This window comes from Apostichopus japonicus, chromosome 8 (genome assembly GCF_037975245.1).
Source record: "Apostichopus japonicus isolate 1M-3 chromosome 8, ASM3797524v1, whole genome shotgun sequence".
In the NCBI taxonomy this organism is placed as follows: Eukaryota; Metazoa; Echinodermata; class Holothuroidea; order Aspidochirotida; family Stichopodidae; genus Apostichopus; species Apostichopus japonicus.
Genome location: NC_092568.1, coordinates 42,850,035 through 42,875,703, shown reverse-complemented (window position 1 = coordinate 42,875,703; position 25,669 = coordinate 42,850,035). Strand labels below are relative to the sequence as shown.

General features: G+C 36.9%; 1 protein-coding gene across 3 annotated transcripts in view; it reads right to left on the bottom strand.

The window, feature by feature from the left end:
• Nucleotides 1-25,669, bottom strand: part of LOC139972105 (pecanex-like protein 1) — a 72,852-nt gene that overhangs the window by 21,100 nt on the left and 26,083 nt on the right. The window contains exons 7-22 of one of the 3 annotated variants that reach the window (XM_071979041.1): nucleotides 16,346-16,465; nucleotides 15,512-15,652; nucleotides 14,687-14,824; nucleotides 12,913-13,053; nucleotides 12,054-12,132; nucleotides 11,461-11,805; nucleotides 9,275-9,428; nucleotides 8,445-8,477; nucleotides 7,452-7,632; nucleotides 6,887-6,997; nucleotides 6,340-6,431; nucleotides 4,590-4,687; nucleotides 4,005-4,107; nucleotides 3,578-3,670; nucleotides 2,930-3,080; nucleotides 1,917-2,052 (exon numbers count right to left, since the gene is read on the bottom strand). In XM_071979041.1, the coding sequence (XP_071835142.1) occupies nucleotides 1,917-2,052; nucleotides 2,930-3,080; nucleotides 3,578-3,670; nucleotides 4,005-4,107; nucleotides 4,590-4,687; nucleotides 6,340-6,431; nucleotides 6,887-6,997; nucleotides 7,452-7,632; nucleotides 8,445-8,477; nucleotides 9,275-9,428; nucleotides 11,461-11,805; nucleotides 12,054-12,132; nucleotides 12,913-13,053; nucleotides 14,687-14,824; nucleotides 15,512-15,652; nucleotides 16,346-16,465 (2,116 nt within the window). Of the gene's footprint in view, nucleotides 1-1,916; nucleotides 2,053-2,929; nucleotides 3,081-3,577; nucleotides 3,671-4,004; nucleotides 4,108-4,589; nucleotides 4,688-6,339; nucleotides 6,432-6,886; nucleotides 6,998-7,451; nucleotides 7,633-8,444; nucleotides 8,478-9,274; nucleotides 9,429-11,460; nucleotides 11,806-12,053; nucleotides 12,166-12,912; nucleotides 13,054-14,686; nucleotides 14,825-15,511; nucleotides 15,653-16,345; nucleotides 16,466-25,669 lie in introns of all 3 variants that reach the window. The other 2 variants (XM_071979039.1, XM_071979042.1) reach the window with 2 other exon arrangements.

Below are 25,669 nucleotides of genomic sequence, written 5' to 3'. Positions count from 1 at the left end.
ATAAAAATACCACTTTGACCACAGTAGCAGGAGATTTATTTCAAGAATAAGTTGAATCATGATATACCGTTTTCGTATTGAATGTGTCCAAAAACTTTCTGACTTCTTTTCCTGTTCAAATATGACTCTCATTCACTAACACTGATCCATCTTTTTTTCCTTAGTGTCCAACAAAACAATTTTTATCTTCTTGATGATGTTTTGATTCATGAAGATGTACAGTTATACCAAGTGTTGTTTTTTTAATTGATTGTGTAAGACTTATATACAAATATATGACGAAAAATCCAGAACCCATCAACTGAAATAGAAAGCACTTTTTCGCTTTCGCCGAAGTTGCCCTTTATTTTCTTCATGTATTTTTTTTGTGTGTGGATAAAATCACCACCGAAAACGAAAATATTATACCGGTGTAAGTACTTGAAGGTAGAACCTTCAATCCATTGCCACACCAACAGTGTGCATAAAATACTACATTTCCTCTTCAAGGCTTAGCTCATACCTTCTAAACAACTGCCAATTTCCAGCTAATTGAAAGTTATAACAAGGCTACACAACATGTGTTTTTTTTTTGTGCAAACCGATGGTTAAGCAAGATTTTCCCATTGACTTTGTGTGGTGTAAGGCTACCATGTGGTAAAAGACAGCTCAGCAATAATGAAAATATTCCACGGATATTTTAGTTCCAGCTAACTGCGTCACAATTTCAGCAAAGAAATAGTTGGTTAGGCTAGATTTCCACATTGACTTAGTGTGGTGTTAGGCTACCATGTGGTCAAAGATAGCAGCAATAACATAAGTATTCGGTGAATATTTTAGTTCGAGCTAACTGCGTCACAATTTCAGCGAATAAATGGATGGTTAGGCTAGATTTCCCCATTGATTTAGTGTGGTGTTAGGCTACCATGTGGTTGGAGATTTGTGTCAAAGTTTAGGCAAAGTTCATTGAGTGCAAGTGTCTTTGTTGTCATCAAGCAGCTGGCTCTGGTAGCCCATAGCAAGTACTTTGCTCTCATAGTATTAGCTATTGTATACGTGGGTGATTCAAGCATAAACATTGAAATTCTCAAAATTTATTATTTTTATATTAGTTTATTTCTTATAAGGAAAGACTGACAAGGAAATTTACGGGATGTTATGACGGATTATAGATGGATAACTAAAAAAAATAATCGCAAGTGGATTTTAACTTACATTTATGCCAAATCCAATTGTTATTGTGGGAAATCCCATCTTGGCAACTTTTAACATACAGGATTTATTTCTATGTGAAATACCGTTTTACGTGGTTTTCTGTGTACACGGTTGTTTCAGTGGCTTTCTTCCCGTTTGTTTCTTGGAATATTAAACCGCCTTTTCTACGAAAATTGGTTGCCGTCGAGCAACCAGTACATCACATGACCGCTAAATTTACACGCTGTTCATTGACAAAAAATTCTTGACCCAGCAAAGAGAATTCTAGGGATCCTTTAGTGTACATCCTGGACCAAAGTGACCAGCTCATTGTCTCGTCATTGTTTGTGTTTAAGGGGCTTAATTTGTGGTCTCATAGTCAGTGCATGCAACTGTCCACAGACTCTTGGAAGCAAGGAAATGTGTGCGTTCAAGCATGACTCATTACCAGCTAGTTGCTGTGTCATTACACTGGGTAGCACAACTGGGCATTCCCGAACCTTCTGCTGATGCAGTTCTTATGGACTGATAATTTCATAAACTGTCTTGTGGGCAGTGAAAAGAACTGGGCATAATGGTCAGTTTAAAAGAAACTCTACCTCCCATTGCATTCTGTAAGCTAGGAAGGTACTATCCTTTTATCTCTTTCTTTTTCCTTCTCAGTTTGCTGACATAATACTATTGTGACATTTAGCTGGTAGTAAACCATAATTTGTAATAACTACTTAAAATCAATCACTCACAATGCACCAAAGTCCTGAGCAAGTGTGGGAGCAGAAGTTGTGGCTCCAGATAGAATTACCAGAGGGAACAGCAGGTTGGATTCAATCACGCAACCCCAGACAGCCAGTCTCTCAAACCATCTGATTTCTGCAGCAGCTGTTACAAATATATAATTCAGGCTATGCATGTGTGAAAGATACTAATTTTATCATGCTGTTGTGATATAAGCAACCAATGATAACCATGACCAAAACAAAGTTACATATCTGATATGACAATCTTCCAGAAATAAATGTGTAAATATTTTACAAAATAAGACTGTTTTGTGAATTACCAATAACCATGTGAGATAGGGAAAGTAGAAATTCCTTACTACCTCATGTTATTTCACTACGCTGCAGGACACTACAGCAACTATTCCATACTACACTGTACTGTAGGACTATCACACTAAACTACATCAGCACGCTACACTGTACCACATAACAGTGCCCGTACCCACTATGCTGGGACACATCTCACTACAGACAGATGCACACCAAAATGTTAAGTCTCAACCATCCACCTTGATCACATTTAGAACAACCACCAAGTTTGTGAAGTTCAGATAGCCTAGGGCTAGCCTAATATGAGCTGACATTTTTCTTGCCTAAAGTGACTTCAATAACATTCAGGTTTTATTACCATTTGGGAAGAATTACTTCATATCTTTGGACAGGGAGAGTATACCATTTTCCTGCTCGAAAAAGTGACAAATTCGTGTAAACTAATGAGATATCAAAATGCTACCTTAGTAATACTATTTTTGTTAATCATTTTTCTAAGCCAAGAATAGTGCAAATCAAATATTTAATCAATAACAGTAATTTCAATGATGGTACACCTGTAGAGTTGGATATTGTATGTTAGTTATACAATAAAGGCTTGAAAGTAAACCAGCCAGTACGGAATGAATTCAAGCAGTAAACTTAACATCAGTGCAACATACAACACTCGTTCAATCTTTAATGTCCATGTATGAATTAATACTTACTCTTGGGTTCAAACATGGAGTACTCTTTACTCTTCAGGATTGGCTTGGCCAGACAAGACCAAGGTAATTCCTTACGTAGCTGGGGCATTATATAATGCAGAATGAAACCAACAGTAACAGCTAGACTACATAAAACGTAGCTTTGATATGGCTGAAAATAAAGCAAGTAAATACAACAATGAAAGGTCCACATCTGAAGTTATACCTCAAACATCAGTCTATGATACAATATCATACTCTACCCTCTATGTCCGACAATAAAATGTGAAGTTTTGAAGTTCACTCCTCCCCCACTCCCTCCCCTCCCTCCCTCCCTCACAATTGACACAGTGTCCTTGGTTCCTATGCAATATTCTAAAATAATTCAAGACAGTACACATACCAGTCAGTTATCTATCTTTATTTAAGTAGTAGTAATATCGATACCTATGACTGATAATACAATAAGGCACTGATAATGAAGACATGGTTAAATAATGGTGAACTGTACCATCATGTGCAATAGTGGATACAGCAGTAACATGGATGCCAAGGATTACCAATGCAATCACATGACTTGAAAGAAGTTAGACTAACACCTCAGTAAACTGTTCTTTCACAACATGACACTCTATGATGCATGGACATATCACTATTAATGTTACTAACCTGTGCAATAGTGAATATAGTACTGGCATGAATTCCTAGGACCACCAATGCAATCAAGGGACTAATGATGAGGTCAGATTGCAATCGACCACTCTGTAAATCAAGTGAAAACATCAAATACATGAGTATTACAATACAAACCTTGTGCAGGTTGTTTACATGTGCAGATAGTTTGGACAGCAATTTCAGTATAATCTTTACAATGTTCCTGTGCAATTTTAGGGAATTGCTAATGTAGAAATCTTTATCCTATAAGGTAAACTTTATGGTGATTTTAATCATTTTTAATTAGTTCCCTTTAAGAATACTTATATAAAATAGCAAAAATGTATTCACTAATTTTTTATCACACATCATCCAATCGTGAAAGTTCTTATCATCTCCTTCAAGGTTACCCATGAGGCATACCCCTCTGTGTTTTGCTTACCACTGATTTCTTGAGCTTGTCTGGTAGAGGATCCTTGATCTCACCCTCATCAGGCTCTGGACCTCCTTGATGCTCACCCACTATCAGATCACTAAGAATGGTCCTGTTCAATAGCATTGGAGAGCAACCATTTAGCTTATATCATCACATATATGAAGCAGCAGTTTTAGCAGTGATGCATTGAAGTAGTTTGAAGAGGTGATACACACAAAAAAAAACAAGGAAGCCAAGAATCTTTGGGTCTTCCAGGCTGGCATTGTTTTCAAGCTGTACAAACTAACTAAGGATTTTTATCAATGAGTACTAGCTGTCATTACAAGAGAGCTTCAACAACGTCAATGAAACAAATGATTTAAACTTGTTTAAAAACATTACAGTTTAATCATAGCGTAAACTAAAAGCCATGAAGGATTTATAACGTATGTAAGTGGCTGGTTGGAGTAATAAGCAAACTCCCAGACCCCCTTCCCTCTCCCTCCAATGATTATCCACCTAAACTGGGAATACTCTGTTAACTACTTTCAGCTAGGAGACATGTCATCAACCTGGCTGTATACGCTATGAGACTCTTAAATAATCCTTTACCATAGAACAGTTGGATTAGAGGCACTCCGACTGAGATGATAAGAAACAGCTACTAAGAGTCCACAGAATGCTGAGAAGAGGATGGACTGAGCATCATTCTAAAAGAAAGAAAGAAAACTTTACATGTGACAAGACCTTTATTAAGAAAATAAGCAAACCAATGATAAGATATAACAGATAATGGATAAAATCTTAGGACAAAAGAAACAACACAGGTTAAGTTAGTAGAACATAACATTGGGAGAAAGAGGAGGGCAGAGTTGAGTCTGTGGCCAGATATGGGTGAGTGCTAAGTAGCTACAACCATTGCTGACATGTGTAGGGGCTAGACAGGCCAGATATGGGTGAGTGCTTAGTAGCTACAACCATTGCTGACATGTGTAGGGGCTAGACAGGTAAGAGATGGGTGAGTGCTTAGTAGCTACAACCATTGCTGACATGTGTAGGGGCTAGACAGGTAAGAGATGGGTGAGTGCTTAGTAGCTACAACCATTGCTGACATGTGTAGGGGCTAGACAGGTAAGAGATGGGTGAGTGCTTAGTAGCTACAACCATTGCTGACATGTGTAGGGGGCTAGACAGGTAAGAGATGGGTGAGTGCTTAGTAGCTACAACCATTGCTGACATGTGTAGGGGCTAGACAGGTAAGAGATGGGTGAGTGCTTAGTAGCTACAACCATTGCTGACATGTGTAGGGGCTAGACAGGCAAGAGATGGGTGAGTGCTTAGTAGCTACAACCATTGCTGACATGTGTAGGGGCTAGACAGGCCAGATATGGGTGAGTGCTTAGTAGCTACAACCATTGCTGACATGTGTAGGGGCTAGACAGGCCAGATATGGGTGAGTGCTTAGTAGCTACAACCATTGCTGACATGTGTAGGGGCTAGACAGGCCAGATATGGGTGAGTGCTTAGTAGCTACAACCATTGCTGACATGTGTAGGGGCTAGACAGGCCAGATATGGGTGAGTGCTTAGTAGCTACAACCATTGCTGACATGTGTAGGGGCTAGACAGGTAAGAGATGGGTGAGTGCTTAGTAGCTACAACCATTGCTGACATGTGTAGGGGCTAGACAGGCCAGATATGGGTGAGTGCTTAGTAGCTACAACCATTGCTGACATGTGTAGGGGCTAGACAGGCCAGATATGGGTGAGTGCTTAGTAGCTACAACCATTGCTGACATGTGTAGGGGCTAGACAGGTAAGAGATGGGTGAGTGCTTAGTAGCAACAACCATTGCTGACATGTGTAGGGGCTAGACAGGTAAGAGATGGGTGAGTGCTTAGTAGCTACAACCATTGCTGACATGTGTAGGGGCTAGACAGGTAAGAGATGGGTGAGTGCTTAGTAGCTACAACCATTGCTGACATGTGTAGGGGCTAGACAGGCCAGATATGGGTGAGTGCTTAGTAGCTACAACCATTGCTGACATGTGTAGGGGCTAGACAGACCTGTAAGAGAGAAGTTATGTAAACAACCATTAACCATTAGACTGGCACAATATGTCCAGTTTAACAATAACAGAACAGTTCTGTGTGCTTAAAATGAATTAACCTTGTGTATATCATACACAATTTAAACAAACCCATCAGATATGACAGTATATTATGGGCATACATACTGCTTACACTGCATCAGTATTTAGTACAACTTAAAGTATTAGTCTGTGAATGCCGTTGCATATGTGCACAAGATGAATTTCTCATATTATATGAACACATTAATACAGACATCTGAAGGTACTCTTACCTGGAGACCCCCATAGGCAAAGCCAACCAAGAATAGAACAGCTACCACACTCCGACAGACGGCATATACAGAGGCACCCAGGCCAGTACAAGCTGTTGAATAACACAAATCAGCATTGCAATTATATGCATAGAAAGAAACAAACGTACACGTTTAAGTTCATGGAAACTTGCAAACAGAAAGATTCATACAGGTTACTTTTAAGATGATAACTTTCTCTTTCCACACAAGTACTTTTCTGGTAAATTTCTGTTAATGCTTTTTCATCCACAATCAACAGCAATTATCAAGCTTATTAATGCTAGAAAGCATAGTTGCAAAGAACTCTGTCTTTTAAGGCATATAGTTGTATGGCTTATCTAATAATAACTATTTATGCTACCAAAATAATAAGGCTTATTACACACAAACAAATCAAGCAATTAAATTAACAGAATGAACAAGCATGGATTCTTTGTATAACAATTATTTGAAAACAATTATTTGGATGAAGTATTATGAGATGAAGTTAGATGATATCATAGAATAGGTTCAGGAGATCACTTACCAGTTCCACCAAATATGTGCATGTCTATAGACTCCAGAAAGTACATGACAAAAGTATTGCACTGAGGAAGCAGACCCACCAGGAAGACCAATGGGAAAAACAATACAAACACTGTTGATGAAAGAAAAGAACAAAACAAGAGATCTAGCAAGATAGTCAACATGGACTCAGGAATAAGGCAAACTTGTCTTACCAATCCATCATCTTATTCAACTCTAATTATTTAATCAACGGATGTGTTTCAGATTCCCATGAAACACAACCAAAGGATGAAACAGAAATACTATTTGTACCATAAAACTTGTAGAAAAGTCCAAGTTTGTTATCTGAAAATAAAAAAGTTGTACATTTTCATATTGAATGCACACATTAAAGTGCACTTGTTTTGACCAGTTGATTTGTGTTAAACTATGATAAATAAAGCCGCCAATGTATGTGATGAATAATATATCTCAATAAACAGAAGAGTAATGCAATCTAACTGGCAGTTGCAGCAGTTGAGTTTTATGACGTGTTATCAAGTTTAATTCTAGTATAATAGTTTCTGCTAGAGGTTTCTACTAACCTAAAATAGCATCTCTTGCAAATATAATAGCTGGTCGAATGGTTTCTATCTCGACTCCATAGATCTTAAAGTTTGTCAGGTAGACTTCTGGTAAAGTACTGAACAGGTCCATGAGCAGGATCAGAGCACAAAACAAACAAAAGTACAAAGGTCTGCTGTAGGCTATCACCTGGTTATGTCCCTGCAAGGAGGAGAGGGAAAACATGGCATAGCAGAAGTATAGCTAACTGAGGTTATCATGTCACATCATGTCATCATGTCACATCTCCATATCCATTGTTATGTTACGATTATCTAATTAGGTGACATATTTAAAAGTTATCATTCAGGTTCGTCGGTATATCAATATTATCGATAATAGACGGTATTTCAATTAAAGTCATTTCGACGATATTATTTGGCGGCCATATCTATGGTTAGAAAATATCAATGCACAGAAAATAACGATTAAATATAGAAATCTACACTATATTGATATCACAGAGACTTGCCTCTATTCCACTAAATGTTGATACGCTGTTTTGAGCTATGTTTTGTACAAAATCTATACCAATATTTATGCAAAGAGATTCTTTACTCTGTCCTTTCTAGTTCTACTACTGAACAATAAGAATATCTTAGTTTCCCTTGTTCTGCAACCCTATAATCCATCACCCACAATAAAGTCAGACAATCCAATTAAATGAAAAACTGATGACTGTACAATTGGACATTCAGTATGAACCCTTTGATACACTCATAGTATAAGTATTGATACAAACAGAATACATGTTATATTAACAATATAGGCCACATAACCATAATGAAAGCCAGTAGACTGCTACAACTGATGAATATAACAAAGACAATCTTATAAATGTTTTCTTCATCTTTTTTCTCCTTGAAGCAATGTATCACTACACAAGTAAATACATTATCAATGCTGTTCGATGTGCGAGATCATAAGGGTTATTTTTCATTTGCAAGGGCTGATATTTAGAAAGGAAAACTCACATGCATAGGAGAAGCTGAATCAGGCTGGACACTCTGAAAGAAACAAAACACAGTCATATCTAAACACATGTTAAGAAGCAGCCTAAGGATATGAATGATGTATTCCTTGTGTTAGGGATGTGTCAGGGTGTCATGAAAGGGTATCCCTTTAAACTATTATGAATCAGACTTCAAAGGAAGGTTAGTCATCCTATGGAATGCAATCCCTCTCTCATTTCCCAGTCATATATCAAGTAAAACAAAATCAAAAGCTTGCAGTCGGAATAAAATACTGCAAGTCCAATTATCATTTGCAGTTGGCTTGCACAACCAAAAACAAAGGTGTTCCATGGATATAGTACTTCAACCTTCCTTTGCAATTTACAGAGCTTGTTGATTATTATTATATTATATTTATATATCTGAGGGGTGTTGTATGTACATACAAAGACCAATCATCAACATTTTCCTGTCCTTCATGACTCTACTGAAGTGATAATGGCACTATACATTGCAGTAGCTTTACTATACATGATGCAATGCAGTAGGTTTGTGATCCTATCACTCATTTCCTGTGAATAAAGATCATCATATTACCATAAACAAGGATTAATGCGTGTCTGCTGGGAATTACCTGTACCTGCCATCATAACATCACACAAGGAAAACAACCTCAAATTACAATACAATTGACAGAATATAAAATGGTTTTGCAATTGAATCAGTAAATTTCTTCATTAGACATCACAGGAATTGTGAGCAAAAGTGAATTACTGTAAGCGTGAGTATATACCATTTGAAATATATAATCATAAAACGATGTAACTTTCAAGCATTTACTTTACACTAACCTTGATGAGTGAGTATTGGGAACTAGCTATCACCAAGCAGAACCAAAACATCCAAAAGTCATGAAGAAAGCCCTTAGAAAGGATGAAGTAACCTAGGAAACTAACCAGTACTGCTAACAACACAGAAAAGAAACTCTCTAGTATGGTTCCATTTCTACCAGGGAAGAGCAAAAAGCAAAGTTGACAAGTTAAATAACCACACAATTTTCATTATTCATCTACTACATTCATACTTTCTGCTAAAAAGCTTTGATAACAATTGTCTTTTAATTAGTGGCCTTTAATTACTAAGTTTATCAACTGCTTTTGTCTATTGTACAAAATTGAAGCAGGTGGTCAGTTTATCAGTTTTGCATTGCTTTCTAATGATCTCAAATCCTTTCTAATGACTGATCAATGATTCTGTTAGATGATACAGCCTATATGTACGATAAACTGTAAACTATATCTATCATACCAAGATATATTATATGAGATAATAAATCCTTTCTAATGACTGATCAATGATTCTGTTAGATGATACAGCCTATATGTACGATAAACTGTAAACTATATCTATCATTCTAAGATATATTATATGAGATAATAAATCCTTTCTAATGACTGATCAATGATTCTGTTAGATGATACAGCCTATATGTACGATAAACTGTAAACTATATCTATCATACCAAGATATATTATATGAGATAATAAATCCTTTCTAATGACTGATCAATGATTCTGTTAGATGATACAGCCTATATGTACGATAAACTGTAAACTATATCTATCATACCAAGATATATTATATGAGATAATAAATCCTTTCTAATGACTGATCAATGATTCTGTTAGATGATACAGCCTATATGTACGATAAACTGTAAACTATATCTATCATACCAAGATATATTATATGAGATAATAAATCCTTTCTTATGACTGATCAATGATTCTGTTAGATGATACAGCCTATATGTACGATAAACTGTAAATTATATCTATCATACCAAGATATATTATATGAGATAATAAATCCTTTCTAATGACTGACCAATGATTCTGTTAGATGATACAGCCTATGTGTACGATAAACTGTAAATTATATCTATCATACCAAGATATATTATATGAGATAATAAATCCTTTCTTATGACTGATCAATGATTCTGTTAGATGATACAGCCTATATGTACGATAAACTGTAAATTATATCTATCATACCAAGATATATTATATGAGATAATAAATCCTTTCTAATGACTGATCAATGATTCTGTTAGATGATACAGCCTATATGTACGATAAACTGTAAATTATATCTATCATACCAAGATATATTATATGAGATAATAAATCCTTTCTAATGACTGATCAATGATTCTGTTAGATGATACAGCCTATATGTACGATAAACTGTAAACTATATCTATCATACCAAGATATATTATATGAGATAATAAATCCTTTCTAATGACTGATCAATGATTCTGTTAGATGATACAGCCTATATGTACGATAAACTGTAAATTATATCTATCATACCAAGATATATTATATGAGATAATAAATCCTTTCTAATGACTGATCAATGATTCTGTTAGATGATACAGCCTATATGTACGATAAACTGTAAATTATATCTATCATACCAAGATATATTATATGAGATAATAAATCCTTTCTGATGACTGATCAATGATTCTGTTAGATGATACAGCCTATATGTACGATAAACTGTAAATTATATCTATCATACCAAGATATATTATATGAGATAATAAATCCTTTCTAATGACTGATCAATGATTCTGTTAGATGATACAGCCTATATGTACGATAAACTGTAAACTATATCTATCATACCAAGATATATTATATGAGATAATAATGGTGAGAAATATTTAACATCTCACAAATATTCAATACAATTGAGGTACCATTCTTCTAAGTTACAGGTGCGAAACTGCCATTCATTTCTCTTGCATAATATGAAATCAAGGAAAGCAAAAGAAAGAACACCCTTGCAGTATTACTGTGAAGAAGAATTTATGTGATAAGACATCTGAAACAAGTTCATCTTTGAGACCTCTCCATCCCTGCAGAGAGCTTGACAAGTTTATTCCTTGATGTTAAAGATTTATTGAATTCATCATTATAGTGAATGACAGCTCATATGACTTGAACAAGAAAAGACAACTTACCTGTCAAAAAGTGCTAAGAATTTCAACCTATCAAAAGTGACTCGTATTGATCTCCAAGGCAAGATCCAAAACCTATAATTGTGTACTACTGGTTTCCTTGAAGACTGACTGCTTCCAAACCGGGCCCGGTTGGTGGAGGTCTCATCCATATTGAGTTCAAAGGCCCCTCTTCGGTATTCATTAAGGATGGCTTCCAGCTGATCACCTAAGATACCTGGAGGTATATCCCAATAGGAGGAGCCAGACTGATTGTACAGGAAATCTAAATCAGGCTCAGATGAAGGACGGGCACTTTGAGGAATGGTGTAAACAGTGGTATCTGACTGGCAGCTAGAGCTCTCATCCCTGCAGATAAACAATAACACTCAGAGTTCCCTTACAAATTCACAACTTGTAATATGACTTTTAAGGATATGATAGCGACTGAGAACGACTGAATGTAGGATTCTTGAAGCTAAGCATGTAGTGCTATCAGATTAAAAGCCAAGGCACCACTTACCACATGCACACATACCACACAAATATATCACACACACATACCACACAACTTTTACCTCTAGGAAGGTTTCTATACCAAGGAATAAAACACATACCAGATGGCATTAGCCTTGCTGGTGTCCCAGTTGGATGGACTTTCGAGGTCCAGGTCAGAATCCACTTTTGTAGTGTTCCCTGGTTCAATAAAGGTGTATGATATGATGTTACCTAGGTAACAACAAGAAAAACATGAGGTCTGCATAAGAAGCATAGTTATACAATGCTGGTACTTACATTACCATGGTAACAATATAACAGGCCCAGATAGGGCACCATTTGATGAATAGACCACAACCTTTGACTATAATATCAAATCACCCATAGAAACAATAGATGCATTGGTGACACAGGATGTATCATAGTCACATAATGCTAAGACTTAAATTGTCATGGCAACAGGCCTTAAGGAACAAAGACAATAAATGTAAGCAGCAACATATTTATCTTTTATCAAAAGGCTACATTAAACAATTACATTGCAACAATGCATGTTCCAAACAAACACCCCCTCCTAAAGCATGCCAGCTGCCCTCTTTGGTAATCCATAATCAGCCAACAGATTTGGTGGGATTCTGATACGACATTAAACCAATGTTACATTAAAATAACATAATATTGGGAGCAGGTATATTTTCAACAAAAATTTACTGTTGCAACATTGTAAAGTTCTGATAGCTTAAAATTACAGTAAAATAAGAATGATAACGATAACAAGGCAGACCAGACAACTAACACCAAAACTAAACTGTACATAATATTTTGAGGTAAGCCTGGCAATCGTTACATTACCATTAACTCAGTATATTAGCTTCCTGACTTAGTAGACTGTTGCAGGCCTGTTATCCAGTACTGTGTTACTATGTGCATTATGTACTTAGGTGATATCTATTTCAAGTATCATTAGGGAGTACTTACCCTGATCATCAGTGTAGGTATGGACAGCTCCAGGTGAGGTATCATCATGGCTGGAAGCTCTGTACCTGCCTCGTCCTATGGAAACAGAAACAGCAGCAGTTTCTCCGTCTGGAGGTCTCTCCATGCTGGGATCACCTGGATCTAGCAAAGAGTACAAGGTACCAATCAATACCATCCTTACTTATAGAAGGAGAAATTAAATATTCCAATGAACCCCTTCTGAAATGACAGACCTCAAAATATACAGAACAGACAGTAGAAGAGTATAATATAAGATAAAGAACCATCACATATAAATATGATCTGAATGTCAAGATTAATTGGTTCACAAATTGTTGAGGTAGTCAGTTGTGCAATTTTTTGCAAGTAATGTTTTATACATAACACAAGCAATTAGGTGGAGTCTTTTGTTGCATACAAACACGATATGATTCCTTTATAGCCTACAAGCACACCTATGTATGGGCAAATAATTGCACAACAGACAAAGCTCCTCCTTTAAATGTTTAAACTATTAGTATGCTTGCTTTTCATAGTAACAATTTTGATTAATAATGATACAAAGCTCCGCCCATGGCGATAGATGCACAAGATTACATTAAAAAGTTTAATATCACATAAAGATATGCAGAGCCTGTTCATGTTCATGTAGTGTACATACTCCTCTATGCATGGCTTGTTACACTATAAAATGTATTATTAATGTTGCCCAATTAGTGTCTAGAATTTCATAAAATTGTTCCAAAAAGTACAATCACCTGACTAAATAAAAACAACACTGAGTACAACAGCTACATCACTGTTACTTCTCAGCACTAACTAGACCCATAATGTACAAAGAAGTGATTGAAACTGTTTAATCTGGTAAGGGCCCTTGGATTGCCACCAAGGGCATTAAAATAATTAGCATTAAAATAATTAGCCTGATTAAAAGATAACAACATATTAACAATGTGTTATGTCCCAGCTTCTCTTCTCCAGGTAGCTTTCACTGATTACAAATGACAGCTTTGACAAAGAGTTTAGACAAGTTTCTTGTGTCATCATAACACTAAGTACAATATGACTGGAAGTTACAAAACTGAAAAAGGAAAGAGGTGGCCAAAATTGACATAAACCAAATCACAATTACCATCGAATACCAACAAAAGCTTAACATTGGACCATAAGAAATCCTCTTAACAACCTTCAGTGATAATGATGAAAATATTTAGCATCAGTTTCACTGACTTTCGAGGCTGAGAACATACTTCTAAAACTGGTTCTACACATGGATGTTTCATAGTGGTTGAAAAATTTCACACAAGAAGGAAGAGCTAAATGAAAGTTTTAAGGTTTACCATGAGGAAATAAAGAGTGCAGGAAATGATCAACTGTAAAGGGCTGAGAAGTGATGTGTTATGTGTCTCACAGCATATAATATCCAACATTTCAGATGTCTCACAGCATAATATGCAACATTTCATAAGTCTCACAGCCTCATATCCAACATTTCTTGTGCTTTAATCCTAACATCCAACATTTCTTGTGCTTTACATCGGACTAATATGCAATACTTCTGGTGACTAAATTCCTATAAACAACCAACATTTCATGCATCTCACAGTTATTACCTACTAGACACTTCTGCTGACTTAATCTATGCAGCAGACAATTTAATTAATTCTGTCAAAGTGTTACAAAATTTGAAAACCCTTTAGCAGAGCTTCAAACAGAAGTTTATTATTCCCAAATTGAGATTATAATTATTTGATTTGAGAAGGAAGAATCTCACTCAATCGTCTCCTTATTGCTCTCCTTCTCTCCCTTTGAAACTCGTTCCTCTCTCGCTCTCTCTCTCGCTCTCTCTGCCTCTGTCTGGATTCATTAGTTGCTCTCACATAGCTCCTTCTTCGACGTAAATTGGAGTTGACTGTAAGAAGGACAGCAGCTGTCTATCTCAAAATCTCCCAAAAACTCAGAAACTTTAGGAATATACCCATCAATGAAAACAAGAACGAAAACAACTGGAACTATCGCAGGAATGCGGAAACAATGTCAGTGTCCGATCAATATGATGTGCCCTTTGTAAACACTCTTGCAACATTCATCCAAGTAATAAACTGCCTAGTAATGCCTACTGACCATTCAATCAAATTTAGTAGTTATAGCAAGCATGCTATCCACCACCAAATATTTGATATTTTGTTACATTGCAGCATAACTTCACAGAAAGAAGCAAGCAGGGAGAAGGAAAAATCAACCTTATTAATTCTCTTAGATATAATGAATGAAGATTTAGTTAATATGATTAAACTTTCGTTTTATTCAGGAGCAATGAAATAGGTACAGAAGATGGCTATTAAAAGTCAAAGAGATAAATGGCAACAGCTTGGAATGAAAGCTATAAAATTATCAAGTGCTGTTTATCCTCATCCAAATACAGAACAGTGAAAGGAAGGTTGGCAGGGTGTTAAACTTTAAAAGAGAAACAGGAAGATCCGATCAAGAGATTTCAAAAATAGACGGATTGTTTTAACATATTTGACAAGAATAATGGAATATAATAATAAGGAGAATAAAAGAGGTTTATGAAGAGGAACATGAGCATAGATGTTACCTGCTCCTTCTAGCTGTGCTCTGAAAGAGTCTTCGGGTAGCATTCTCTTCATCACTCTTGCTATCAGCTGCCTGCTGGCACTACCACTCCTCTCCAATCTAATCTCAGGGTTTTCTTGAAGACTGTCTATATTATCATCAGCTATAGTAAGACACAACAATACTGTAATTAATATCAACAAAAGAAACCAACCTCATCAATGTACTAATCTTCAAAGTAGCAGTATGGATTAGCATAGCAGTCAGAGGGACTTTAAATATTTAACAACTTAAACCAAATAACATAAACTCAGTAACTTTGAAAAGCATAAAACTGAACAAAATATGACATATGACAATATAGACATCATTTCGACACAACGACACGTTACCAATTGAAGACCTTTTATAAAATAACGGATGCAAGTCCTTGAAAGACTTTGCCAGATGCTTTAATAATAACTAGCCTAAATCATTCTTACAAACATGTGCAATTGGTCTGTATTGCTTTGCATTTGCTAGTCACAAGTTTGCTACTGAGTATCCTTAACTTCATAAAACAATTAATGTGCAAGGTTAGTTTTGCAAATAATTTAAAAAAAGAGAGGTTATTAAGTGATGTCCACTCACTAATGGAATATGGTGCATGTTTGTATCTGCTGGCAGATATTTGGCACTCTTTGAGACCTTATTAGTGTTAGGGTGTTTTATAGCTATAGCCTGCTATAAAGTTACTGAGCTTTTGTTGGGAGACATGACTGACTACCAGTACGTGTATAATGTGAGTTATTTGCATTCTTTATGAAATTGTTATATTTTCAAGTTTTCTTTCCAATGGACAAGAAAGATGGTATACCTGCACCAGTGATGGGAACCATTTCAGTTGCTCTCCTTTTAGGTATTGCTCCTTCCTCAGCTCTGTCCCGACACATAGAAAGTCTTTTGTGTATCTCAGTGTTTCCTGGAGTACTGTCATCTGAACAATAAAAGCAATCATACCTTACATTGAAAACTACAAATAAATGTTAACTAGCATACACACTTTGCTGGTATAAAAAAACAATAGTAACCTCTGCAGGAATATAGTTTAAATTTTTTAAACTTAGCATATATTTCAAAGCAAAAACATACCATATGCACATAGACCGGCAGCCCAGTGCACTTTGATCAAACGAACGAGGTACCAATATCTGAGTATTGGAACATTTGTGGAAAAACCCAGTATATCCAAAAGTGGATGTCTGCCGTGGTCGCTCTGCTGCATGTGGCCCCTGGGGCCGGTTAAAGGGGGCCCAAAAATGCATCTGATCAAACGAACGAGGTACCACTTGAAACCAATGTCAACTTAATGCATGAATGCCACATAGTACTGAATGGCCCATGCCAGACAAATTTTCTGCTGCAAAGGGCCCGCCAGATGCCCAAGAAGGGCCCCTAAAAAAATGCATCTGATCAAACGAACGAGGTACCACTTGAAACCAATGTCAACTTAATGCATGAATGCCACAAAGTACTGAATGGCCTATGCCAGACAAATTTTCTGCTGCTAAGGGCCCGCCAGACGCCCACAAATATGGCCCAAATGCCCACTAGCATAGCATTGACCCAGATTAAATATGCAAGGTACCGCTCAAAACCGGTTTGGAATGTTCGGGTTGATCTTACAGACTATGGAAATCATCATGCCAGACAAATTTTCTGCTACAAAGGGCCCGCCAGACGCCCCAAAAGGGCCCTTAAAAATGCATTTGATCAAACGAACGAGGTACCGCTTGAAACCAATGTCAACTTAATGCATGAATGCCACAAAGTACTGAATGGCCCATGCCAGACAAATTTTCTGCTGCTAAGGGCCCGCCAGACGCCCCCAAATATGGCCCAAATGCCCATTAGCGTAGCATTGACCCAGATTAAATATGCAAGGTACCACTCAAAATCGGTTTGGAATGTTCGGGTTGATCTTACAGACTATGGAAATCATCATGCCAGACAAATTTTCTGCTACAAAGGGCCCGCCAGACGCCCCAAAATGGCCCATAAAAATGCATTTGATCAAACGAACGAGGTACCGCTTGAAACCAATGTCAACTTAATGCATGAATGCCACAAAGTACTGAATGGCCCATGCCAGACAAATTTTCTACTGCTAAGGGCCCGCCAGACGCCCCCAAATATGGCCCAAAATGCCCATTATCGTACCATTGACCCAGATTAAATATGCAAGGTACCACTCAAAACCGGTTTGGAACCACACAAAAACAATATTAAATGCAAAGGTACTTTCCACAGAGTAAAGAACTGCCAATGCAAGACAAATTTTCTTTTGCATAGGTCCCACCAGATAGAAAGAATAGGTGGCCCAATGTGGCCATATATATGGGTCTAAAGAATTGGATATATGTGCCTTGTAACATGACATTTCAAGCTCATGATTATATAGTTTCCAGCATAAATTGGAGTTACTGTACACAAGACCAGTGTTTTATTTTATTTAGCTATTCGCTGCTCTAAGCAAAAGAAAGATAACACTTTCACCTAAGCCTCTAAATATTTTGGGATTTGCTGGCCTGGGCAAAAATTACAGTTCCCCACATTATAATTCTAACACTCTGAGGAAGAGTCTTGCCTGGCTTGGATCCACAGAACTACGGTTGGAAGAGCAAGAATGGGTGCTACAGCCCTGACTGGTTTGAGGGACCGGCTCTCCCAGATCATCTATTCCAAGAGGGAACTGAGCGAAGATTTTCAAAGTAGCCGACCAGACGTGGCTTCCGAGTTTGATGCCGATGATTCAAGTACTGAACCATCTTGGAGTGATGACTCCGACAATGAAACATAGATTTGAGCTTCCATTGTCTTTTTAGAATCAAGTTCATGGGAATACTTAATTTTCATAAACTTACTAATGATTCTTTTGAGATCTGTCTGAATGGCAAATGCAGTGTCTTTTTACAATGCACACACTCCAGTGTTTAATCACTGTCAAGAGACATGAATTCTCAGTTCTTATACTTCGAACCTAACATGTGTCATGTTCAGAGTAATCACATAGTGATCTTTTGTTACTATCTTTGCCAATTATGATTTTAGTACATTTTAAACTAGCAAGATGACTTTCTTGAAAGGTAAAAGATTCCTTCATAGATGAAAACAAAAACCCTCATCTAGCATTCATATTTCTGAAAAATGGATGCCACATCTATTTGTTGGACTTGTTACAAGCTATTCGAATTGAATTAGTGTAATGATGGAAGTTCTAAAAGACCAGATGGAGTAATATAGGCCAATTACTCATTTTATATTTTGTATCAAGGAATGGAGTCATACGTGGTGATATCAGTATTTGTTTGTTCAATCTTAGCATTTTAAGTCCTTTAAAGAGTGTACCTAGCATAAAGGTACATATACATTTCTATGCTTCAATTATGTATCTTTTAAAAACCACATTGGACAGTTTCAACCCAAACCTTTATCGTTAAGTACACGTTATAAAGCATTTTCACCATTGTTTGATAATTGTTTCTTTGTCTGAGCGTAAGAAACAAAACAATCTCTTTTGTTCGACTACATGTATGTTTTAAGATACACTTAAGCGTTCTTTCTCAAGATTTTAAACTTTGTAGATTTACAATGCTAACGTAAACACATTGTTTTAAGATACAAAATGATTTTGGGTTTCTTATTTACAATACATAAACTGATTTTAATCTGCTCCAGTGTTTCCAGCGAAACAAAGTAACTGCCAAGTTAAACACTGCTCACGATACAAAGTACTGACTGGATAAAAGGAAAAAGAATGGATAAAAGGAAAAGAATGGATTTGAGAATGCATTATAACTGTCAGGATCTCCCTCCAAAACTGAGTTCGCGTCATTTTTGTTTTGCTCAATGAAATGTTCAGTAATTGATACACCTACTAGTATACTAATCTCATTATTCCATTGGCCTATGTAGCGGGAAGGAATTTGAATAATTCAGGATGTTCTTGATTGTTATAGATTGGTTTCTTGTGGTATCTTAACTATTTAAACTGCATAATTTTTTTTACATGTGGTGGGCACTTTGCAGAAGAAAATTTGTCTTGTATTGGCATTTCTTTACTCTGTGGATTGCTACAAATGTCATGTCACAAGGCACATATAGTCTGCATCGATATACAATTCATTAGGCCCATATAGGGCCGCATTGGGCCACCTATACTTTCTATCTGGTGGGACCTATGCAGAAGAAAATTTGTCTTGCATTGGCAGTTCTTTACTCTGTGGAAAGTACCTTTGCATTTAATATTGGTTTTGTGTGGTACCAACTATGATTGATCATGGCCCATTTGGGGGCCCTTTTTTAGTGTGTCTGTTAGCCCGTTTGTAGCAGAAAATTTGTCTGACATGATGATTTCCATAGTCTGTAAGATCAACCCGAACATTCCAAACCGATTTTGAGTGGTACCTTGCATATTTAATCTGGGTCAATGCTACGCTAACGGGCATTTGGGCCATATTTGTGGGCGTCTGGCGGGCCCTTAGCAGCAGAAAATTTGTCTGGCATGGGCCATTCAGTACTTTGTGGCATTCATGCATTAAGTTGACATTGGTTTCAAGCGGTACCTTGTTCGTTTGATCAAATGCATTTTTATGGGCCCTTTTGGGGCGTCTGGCGGGCCCTTTGTAGCAGAAAATTTGTCTGGCATGATGATTTCCATAGTCTGTAAGATCAACCCGAACATTCCAAACCAGTTTTGATTGGTACCTTGCATATTTAATCTGGGTCAATGCTACGCTAATGGGCATTTGGGCCATATTTGGGGGCGTCTGGCGGGCCCTTAGCAGCAGAAATTTTGTCTGGCATAGGCCATTCAGTACTTTGTGGCATTCATGCATTAAGTTGACATTGGTTTCAAGTGGTACCTCGTTCGTTTGATCAGATGCATTTTTTTAGGGGCCCTTCTTGGGCGTCTGGCGGGCCCTTTGCAGCAGAAAATTTGTCTGGCATGGGCCATTCAGTACTATGTGGCATTCATGCATTAAGTTGACATTGGTTTCAAGTGGTACCTCGTTCGTTTGATCAGATGCATTTTTGGGCCCCCTTTAACCGGCCCCAGGGGCCACATGCAGCAGAGCGACCACGGCAGACATCCACTTTTGGATATACTGGGTTTTTCCACAAATGTTCCAATACTCAGATATTGGTACCTCGTTCGTTTGATCAAAGTGCACTGGGCTGCCGGTCTAACATACTATACCTTGTTATTTTACCAACAAATGTATGCATGGAAGCTTACGTCCCAAAAGAATACAACAAACGATTAAACTAGTCCATTCATGCATGGAAATAATGTAGAACATGAAAAGATAGGAATGAGCTGCTTAGTTTTAAAATCAACTGGTAACACAAAATATATTTTGCTTGAAGCATCTAGGCTAGGGTTGGGCGATATATCGAAAATTATTATTATCACAATAATTTTTTTTTCAAGACAATATTTTTTGAGGATTGAACAAATGACGATAATTTCTTGTGAAAGAAATTTGAAATAAATGTGGAAAAAAAATGCAATTATCCTTTCTCTGTTTTATGTGTAAATATTATTCTAGCAATCCATGGTTAAGAAAGTTGAAAAGAAATAAAGTTTATCAACTTCATTTACTGACTTTTGAAAATCGTAAAACCCCGTCCTTTACAACATGCACTGAATAGAGAACAAAAATCTGAAAATCAGTAGAGAAATTACCAATTGTGTACGAAAAGTAAGTTGGTACACCTTTCAAATTTTACGAAAGATCGAGCAAAATACTTTCGAAAAATTCACGCGAAACTGGCATATCATGCTAAATGCAACTAATGTCATGTAAACAAGGCTCTAGTACACCCATTTATGAATAAACCATAAGACCACATCTGGTGTTAAGCGAGGGAAAAAGAAAGTATTTTCTAGAATTTCCCCAAAAAAAGGAAAAATTAATATCCTACCATAGTTAGGTGTATAGTAAATAGCCTAACCACTTCGTCGGTTACGGATCTCACGTAACAACAAAAACACAACTATAATTGTATTTTGCGAAGTTGACGTTCTCTCCAAGGACATGGAAACAATATTTAGCATTTAGTTAATCATGCCAAGTGGCCTAAAACATGGGATTGCAATGTTTACTTTCATAAAGATGGCCATACTGTAGTTATTGGGGCCTTGATATCGTGCTATGTCTGTATGGTATAGACTGTGCCTTGTGTATCATGGGGAATAGATTGTTTTGTTCATGCGGAGGAGTCAGTTGGCTTGAGGTGTGTTTTACTTACCTTAATGTTATGGGGATATTTACCTACTTTTCTTGAACGTCTAAGATAATATTTCGCATAACTTTACCGATCCTTTACTGACTGACCTAATTAATTCTAGAGTGGAGCCAAAATAGTTTACTCCATGAAAAGTTTTTTTGGAAACATGCCAAAAATGTTAACAAACAGGTGTTAGACAGGGGAGTTGTTTGGCAAGGTACCTGGGAAAATTTGCAGCACATGTAGCCTACCATGATGTTTAAGTAGGGTTAAACACTGCAGTTGTAAACTGATGTACGTATAGTGAACGCTGTTCATTGTTAGGCAGTCTAGATACGGGTCTTTGCCGAACGTAGTTTGTTTCATAATATTGACAGTTTTGTAAGTTAAACTTTTTAAAGATTGTAAGACAGATTAAATCTCTTTTCATTTCATCACATAATATAGCTACTCTAACCTGTCATTTTAAAATTTTCATCAGTTTCGTGACAATTTAAATTAAAAAAGTTGTCAGTATTTTGAATCCTCAACTGCGAATTTTTTATCGCCAGACATGCAAAATACTAAAATTTTCCGGGGGCCTTCGCCCCCTGGTCCCCACAAGGGGTTCCACCCCTTGACCCCACCGGGCCCTAAGACGGGCCCCTGGACCCCATGCCATTATGCTCACATGCAACGCGTGCTCGGTGTGTTCGCTGAGCGAAAACACCGGTGGGAAATCGGCAGTTGTTTTTAAAAACAACAAGAAAAAAATTATCGTAATTATCAAAATATTGCGATAGTTTTTTAACTATTTACGTGACGTTAAAAAGCAAATATCGCCCAACCCTAATCTAGGCACTATTAAAGCATACAGAACAGGCCTTTACAACTTACTATAATAATAGTATAATTAATAGTACACTATTCATAACAATGGAGTACAGAAGGCACATTAGCAACACTCTGGTGTGGCACATATTAACCAGATAGCCAGTTAGCTTTGTGATTCTTTGCCATACAATTTGCTTAAAATTCAAAATACTGTATTATCTGACTAATGCAGAGGAAGTGAGTTAAATTTACCAAGAATTAAGTAAAAACAGAAAAGGTTTGTAGAAATCCCTTGTGGTTATCAACAATGTCAATCACTCAAAAGGATTTACAGGTATAGAATTTTAAACCAAATGCTTCAATATCCAGAAAGAACAGTCTTCCTTTGTGAAATATAAACACATTTGACCAACTTTGAGCTAGCTAATCCCTTTAAATAGTTATTCAGTGTTACATGACATTGCTTATATACTGTGAAATACTTTTGAGAAAATGGCCAAGTTTGCCACCATTTGAAATAACCTATTGACCCCCCAGAGCCAGTTTGCAGGCCATTTGAGACAACCTGTTGACCCCCTGTGGAATCACTGTAGGGAGAAACCCTTATACCAGGCTTAAGTGCATGTTTAAAGCAACAGTACGAACTCTGAAGCAAATTTTATTACCTGGATGCCAGGTATGTTTGGTTGAAGACCTATAGAGACACTTCACAAAACTAAACTTAACTTTTCCAAACTATGCTCACCAAATGTAAATCATATCATTGGAGAATTCACAGATTAATTGTAGCTTTAATTTTGGAGTTATCATACTTTGATGTCTGTTGACCTCATGTGATCTTTACCTAGAGCTACCAATTTCAATACGACTCTTGCACTTTATACCAAGCTGTATCTACACAATAAGTTTAAGGTCAAGAACCAGAAAGTCAAAAGACTTAGTGATTCCTTGCCCATATGAATAAACTTTAGGTAGAAGATTTTCTACCGATCTGAAATGCTGAGCAGAAATGGCAAGTCTTGCAGAATTGAGTAATGCATCTCTATGCGAAGAGGGTCGAAGGTCAAACAAACTTCACTTCTGTATAATTCTACTTATTCTGACTATAACCAACAATGACCTTGAATGACCTTTGACCTCCATGAAAAACAATAGGGATTATCGGCTCATCAAAGGCTACCAACATACAAAGTTTAAGCAACTTTTACTTCTTGAGATATCGTGTTTACACGGTTTCCAGACTTTGACCTGTGGTGACCTTTGACCTTCATGGAAAACATGAAAAACCATGTCGGACCCCATCAGTTGGGAGTTTCACAAGTTATTGCCCCCAAGAGCCATAACTGACCTTTGGTGACCTTGGATTACATAACTGTTATTTAGTAAAACGTGCACCTACTGTACTTCATTCACAATATGTCCCAATATATCAGCCATGTCAGACTTCGTCACTGGAAGTTGTTGCAAAAATTAACGTAAGTGGGCATTTTTTTGCCCATAAGCAACCTTGAATGACCTTGGATGGCCATACGTTTTTATGAAAAATGTTCCCCTTGATGAAGTGCACTTCATCCTAAAATTGTTATGCACTCCAATGTACATACACAATGTTATTGCTAAAAAGGTATCAAATCCAACCGTTGGCACCTCATAACTTAAGAACCAGGTGTCCGATGGAAGTGGGAGTTAGTTTCATCTATAGAGCACAGAGAGTCCTACCATATATTAAAATATTGACAAACATTTTTTGCTTTGCCTTGTATCTCCTAAAATGAGCATATTTATAAAAAAAAAAACATGTCAGACCCTGTCAATGGGAGTTATTGTTTTCAGCCTTTGACCTCTGATGAGGGGACCCCAAATGACCTTTGACCTCCATGAAAAATAACAGGGATCATCTAATCACTAAGAGTTACCAACATACTATGTTTAAAGCTCAAGTCAACTTTGAGATATTGTGTTTACATGGTTTTCAGCTTTTGACCTCTGGTGACCTCAAATGACCTTTGGCTCCCATAAAAAAAACACAGGGATTACCTGCTCACCAAGGGCTATCAACACACTAAGTTTAAAGTTCAAGCAACTTTTACTTCTTGAGATATCAAGTTTACAAGCTTTTTAACTTTTGACCTCAGGTGACCCCAAATGACCTTTGACCTCCATGAAAAACAATAGATATTACTTGCTCACCAAGGGCTATCAACACACTAAGTTTAAAGTTCAAGCAACTTTTACTTCTTGAGATATCAAGTTTACAAGTTTTTTAACTATTGACCTCAGGTGACCCCAAATGACCTTTGACCTCCATGAAAAAACAATAAATATTACTTGCTCACCAAGTGCTATCTACACACCAAGTTTAAAGTTCATGCATCTTTTACTGCTTGAGATATCATGTTTACATGGCTTTCTGCCTTTGACCTCTGGTGACCCTAAATGACCTTTGACCTCCATGAAAAAGAGTTGGGATCATCTGCTATCCTAGGTCAATCCACAGTCTAATTTTCAAGTTGAAGCATCTTGTACTTCTTGAGATACCGTGATTACAATTTTTTCCGCCTATGACCTCTGGTGACCTCTCAAATGACCCTTGACCTCCATGAAAAAAGATAGAGACCATCTACTCACTAAGGGCTACCCACATACTAAGTTTGAAATTCCAAAAACTTTTACTCCTTGAGATATTGTGCTTACAAGGTTTTCAGACTTTGACCTCTGTTGACCTCAAATGACCTTTGAACTCCATGAAAAACAATAGGGATCATCTACTTACTAAGGGCTACCCACATACCAAGTTTGAAGTTCATCCAACTTCAACTTCTTGAGATACCGTGTTTACAAGCAAAGCGTCACATACACACACACATACATACATACATACATACATACATACATACACACACACGCCATCACCATCGCATAGATTCCTTTCGGCAAGGAATCAAAAATGAACTTTCTGTGTTATCAGGTTTGCAAGATTTTCACTTTTATTTCATTTTTAAATGTTTACCGCAAATGACCGTTGACCTCCACCAATTTTAATAGGGTTCTTGCATTCAACAAGCTGAATTTGTATACCAAGTATGAAGTTCAA